The sequence below is a fragment of the Pteropus vampyrus genome, unplaced genomic scaffold, assembly GCF_000151845.1.
Source record: "Pteropus vampyrus isolate Shadow unplaced genomic scaffold, Pvam_2.0 Scaffold39, whole genome shotgun sequence".
NCBI classification, from domain to species: domain Eukaryota; kingdom Metazoa; phylum Chordata; class Mammalia; order Chiroptera; family Pteropodidae; genus Pteropus; species Pteropus vampyrus.
The window spans coordinates 319060-324013 of NW_011888820.1; the positions used below are offsets into that span (position 1 = coordinate 319060).

The 4954-nt window shown below is 31.2% G+C and overlaps 1 protein-coding gene across 1 annotated transcript in view; it reads right to left on the reverse strand.

Moving 5' to 3' along the window:
* Window positions 1–526: 526 nt before the first annotated feature.
* TRIM36 (tripartite motif containing 36) overlaps window positions 527–4954 on the reverse strand; it is a 32407-nt gene continuing 27979 nt past the window's right edge. Inside the window, exons 8-9 of the mRNA XM_011358246.2 lie at window positions 3965–4262; window positions 527–2562 (exon numbers count right to left, since the gene is read on the reverse strand). Coding sequence (XP_011356548.1) covers window positions 2208–2562; window positions 3965–4262 — 653 coding nt within the window. The 3' untranslated portion in view covers window positions 527–2207. The remainder of the gene's footprint in view (window positions 2563–3964; window positions 4263–4954) is intronic.

The window sequence follows — 4954 nt, forward strand, 5'->3', positions numbered from 1 at the left end:
CTCAGAGCCTAATCAGATGATGGGCTTTGGCAAAGATTTAACAGCACCAGATTGTGTTCAATCTCCAGTAGATAGCTCTAGCTCCTACTACTTTCAAGAAAAGCAACTGTGACTATGAGAAGTTATTACACAGTATCATAGGGATAGCTTTGAATCTCCTCTTATTTATCTCTTTAAAGACTCATCAAATCAAGCATTAGTAACAATTCATTGTGATCCACAACCAACCACAACTACCAGAGCCCCATAATCCAAGAGTATAAATGTGAACTAAAGGGCCACTCTGATCAAAATCTCATCTATTATGGATCAGAAAAATTAGACAAACTAATCGATTAATTGAAGTAAATCAGTTTCATGTTAAGCTTTCCTAATGATCATTTCCACAAGAAATGAAAAGCTATTAAGTACCCAAAATAACTTTATATAAAACTTTATCTCTGAGTTCATATATTCAGCTAAACATCTTTTCATGAACAATTTGTTTCCATTTTTCCATATACACATAGAATTCCTGGAATGCAGATTTCAATAATTATACTTACTTTTAATTTTTATTACAAATTAAAATCCAGAACAATTTATATACAACTATACAATGTTTTAAACAGCTTTCTTATTTCTGTGAAAGCTTTATATTTAAAATGTCTACATGATATGTGCTTACACAGGCTTAAGACTATCAAACTTCACCACACTTGTGACTTTAGCAGTTTTATTGCACAATGATCCACATAATACTGCATATTTGTTGAATTTAGCCTATGTCATAAAGTGCTATTCTTACGTGGGAAAGTAACAAAGCCTACTAACAATAAAATTCTCCATGATATTTTCTATTTGGGTTGGGTTGGGGGACCTAATTTAGGGCTAAAGCCTGAATAATAGATTTCCATTAGAATATATGTATTTTTAAAAGACCTAAGAGTTTTGTTAGTCTATTAAAATATGTCACAAGCATCTCAAAATGATTAATGCTAAAATGCATAAGTCTAGTTTCTAACATTTTAACTTCAAAAAAACTAACCAGTTTATATAAAACCACCTAAAAAAAACTTTCAAAAATGAACATAAAATTTAGAAAAAATATAATTTTTCAAATAAAAAGAACTTTTAAAAGTCATTATAACTTTAATTATTCCTAAATTAAATTTGCATTTTTACTTATTACAAATGCTCATTACCAATGAGCCACAGAAAATGTCATACAACTGACCAGTTATTCCACATTTAATAATATATTTAATGACACTAAAAATAGATCATGAACTTTTAAACATATATAAACCAGAACAATCAGATATGTAATATCTGTGCCAAAAAAAAATCACAAGACACAGTAAGAAGGCCCATAAAAACCCAAAATATGACAAATACCAGTGTATGTTCACTATTATTTACGAAATATTATTCTATATAAGTGCAAATATTTTCATAGAGCAACTAAAAAGAAAATTTTTCAGAAAAAAAATGTTCTGAAATAAAAACTTTATGTTTTAATCAAGAACTTTGTGTTTCCCACAAGAAACCATGTTTACTACACATACAGCTATGGGGATTACAGCTAAGGGTAAAAAACAGTCTAGGGTCTTAAAAAAAAAACAAACACAGTAATATTCATTTTCCAGGCAATATACTATTAATATTACACACCTCAAAATACATAATTTTCCACTTAAATACACTATCGTTTCTATGGTCTTTTTCTTTTTACCCATTTATACCTTTGTTTTTCTATTAAAAACAAATGTAAGACACGAGGCTTATTACTAATTTCTATCCATAAGGCATTTAAAAAGTATCTTCTTTAGGACATAAACATGATATAAAAATGAAAAAAAAAAAAAACCACGAAGGAAGCATAATAAATACATTTGTATGCCTCCCCAGCCCCAAAAAAGGAACGTGTCAGCAACACCAGCTAACAAATAAATTAGATTTCTTGTTCATAAAAAAGAACAATCCAGTTAACCATTTCAGTGTTAACCAGGAAAGAGTGTCTTTTTCCTGTTATTTGTGAAAGGCGGAATAGTGACATGGAAGAGGCAAGGCTGTTTAGGTTTTCTGTGTTTTAAAGAAGAAACACACACAACAAAGACAAGTGTGGCGACAGAATACTCAGGTGATATGTAATTAGTTACGAAGGTTAACACCAAGGCATTATTTTGCTCACATTTTTCATCCTAAGTCACAACTTGCTGCTTAAACTACATGTCCTCTTGGTATTCTAGATATTTTGCTGTGATGGGTTCTTCAAGGTGAATTTCTCCACTACCCATTAATGCAAATGCTGGATACATCGTATGCGAACAATCCACTTGGCGCTCATAAAGGCATTTCATGTGATCCATATCATAGAAACCCACTTTGCCTTTGTCATAGTCAAGGAAAACCCCTATACTTGTTGGCATGGGAAGAACTCTATTTTCAGGTTCTTTGGAAGAAGTAGGTGACTTGGGTATAAAAAATTTCTTCATGCCTATGGTAACTAATGTAAAGGGTTGTGAAGAATCAAAACAGGCATCTTCGCTTCCACTGTCATGCCCGCTGTCTTGCTCATATCTAAAATACAATACACAAAGTAGAATCTTACATGTATCATTAACCATAAAACCTTCAAGCATCTTTGAAACATTTTCATAATATACATTGATTTAAGATTAAACTGTATTATCAAAATTTTCTATTAAAACATAATTAAAAACATAAAGATTACACATTGCCATTCAGAATTATATCACAGACTCAGGCCCAAATTCAGCCATAAAACATATATACAAAGATGAGAACATAAAAAATAACTTTAGCCTATTAAAAACAAATTGTGGGATGGGAACTGAAAGACCTATCAAAGATTAAATATTTATGGCACACGATCATAAGAAAATACAAAACTAAGGTGTGCACCCTAATCCAAGGAATTACCAAACTAAGTAAAATAAATGAGCGCTACATAATAATGTAGGAGAAAAAGAAAGCATGTTTCATTCTCTTCTGAAGAACTATTTCCCACTTAAGATTTCTACATGGCTCTATTATGTAAACAAGTATTATGAAGGATTCTTCCCTCTCTGGTATAAAACAGCAGCAGTTTATAGAAAATTGTGATACAAAATTTCTTCCATTTTTTTCCTATATATAATTTGCTTTTTACATATTTGTGATCATACATCAATAATTTTAATAAGTGTTTTTTTATTTCTAACATTTCTCATGTTACAAACTTTTGAAACAGGATAATACTAATATTTTATCAAGTGGAAATGCCATTTTTTTTAAATGACACTATGTTTAATTAACCATTTCCCTGATACAATTTTTACCGTCAAGTCAATTTCTCATCTTTGTGCAAAAGTTTTTCCTATCACTGTTAACCTGGGATTCTGTTCACACAGTGGTAAAAATTATTTGTCTGGGCTAGTTCACCTTACGTCATTTTTAAAAAACTAAACTGTGCAATCTCCATTAAATAGTCAATCTCTTAAGAAGTTGGAATTCTTTGCTATGGAAACATGCTTACCATGACTCAATTTTGTAAAGTTCTTATGGGGGCATTTAAAAAAACAATGTTCTATAACAAAAGAATAACTTAATATCTATTGTGATGTATGTTAATGAGAAGCATTTCACTATATACGTATCACATAATTAAGGTAACTGATGTGAAAAACTTTCAAAACTTAAAAAACTGCAAAGCTATATCGTAATCAAGAGGTATTCAAAACAGACTTATTTTCTCATGGCATCAGAAATTAACTGCTAAATCTCATTGTTCACTGTATGAATACAAGAAACCTGCCTCCTTTGCTTAGCCAGCCACAGGAGCATAGGCAAAACACCTGAATCTAAGAAATGTACTTGAAATGGAATAAATAAATCCATGTATTTTCAGTTTTATCATCCCTAAACAAGGATATTTACTTTTAAAAGAATTATCAAGTTCTAGATCAATAAAAGAATCTACCTTGGACTAACTGCATCCCGGGGTGAACGGAGCCATTCTTGCAGTTTATCACTGGAAGCAACTCCCGCTTTGACCAAGTACGAATATGGTTCCACACGGAAGGCCCAAAAGTGTTTCCCTTTTGTAATTCCAACATCTCCAATGATGTAGTCTAAGCTTGTGTAATAACCCACTTGGATCCGTTCCGCAGCAAGCAGAAGATTAAACCCAGCTCTACTCTCTACACGGTCTCTCTTCAAATTCAACAAGAGGTGTTCATTGTTATAGCCACATTTTTCATCAAAGAGGAAACTGAAAACTGAAAACAGAGTTTAAAATTAGTCTGGAAAAAAATATTTATTACCATTTCTATAATTTAAAGTTAAATATGATAGGCTTTTCAAATAGAAATTACTGAAAAGACACAAGATGTACATACTACCCTACACTAAACTATGACGAACCAAAACCCTAACTTAGAAAAAATTTCCAAAGAATTCTCTACTCCTGAAAATCTTCAGAAATCTCAAAGGCAGAAAAAAATATTTTAAATATTTGAGAAAACTTATGAATGCAGTTCCTTGGAATAGATATAGCAAATCTGTTGCAAATGTTTCACACTATTAGATCTGTCCATTTATCCCTAAAGAGTTGTGTATTTTCATAATTATCTATACATTTTCTTAAATATTTATTCCAAGTTTTATAAATTTGGAAAATAACTGCTATTTTAATAACATCTTTTCCTTATTCATCAACATGACAGACATGAGAAATAATGTACAGTGTTAAAAAAAAGCACAAGTTTTATGTTCAGGGTGACCTCGGTTTGAACCCTTGCTCAAGCATTTAACTACAATTTAGAATTTAGCATAAACTTTAATTTTCCCAACTAGAAAATGGAGATAACACCACTTCTCATAAGTCTCTATCAACTCAAACCCATTAAGCATAACATTGGCTGCTAGCCCCAAAAGTGGAAACAATTCAAATGTCCATCGACGGGTTAAC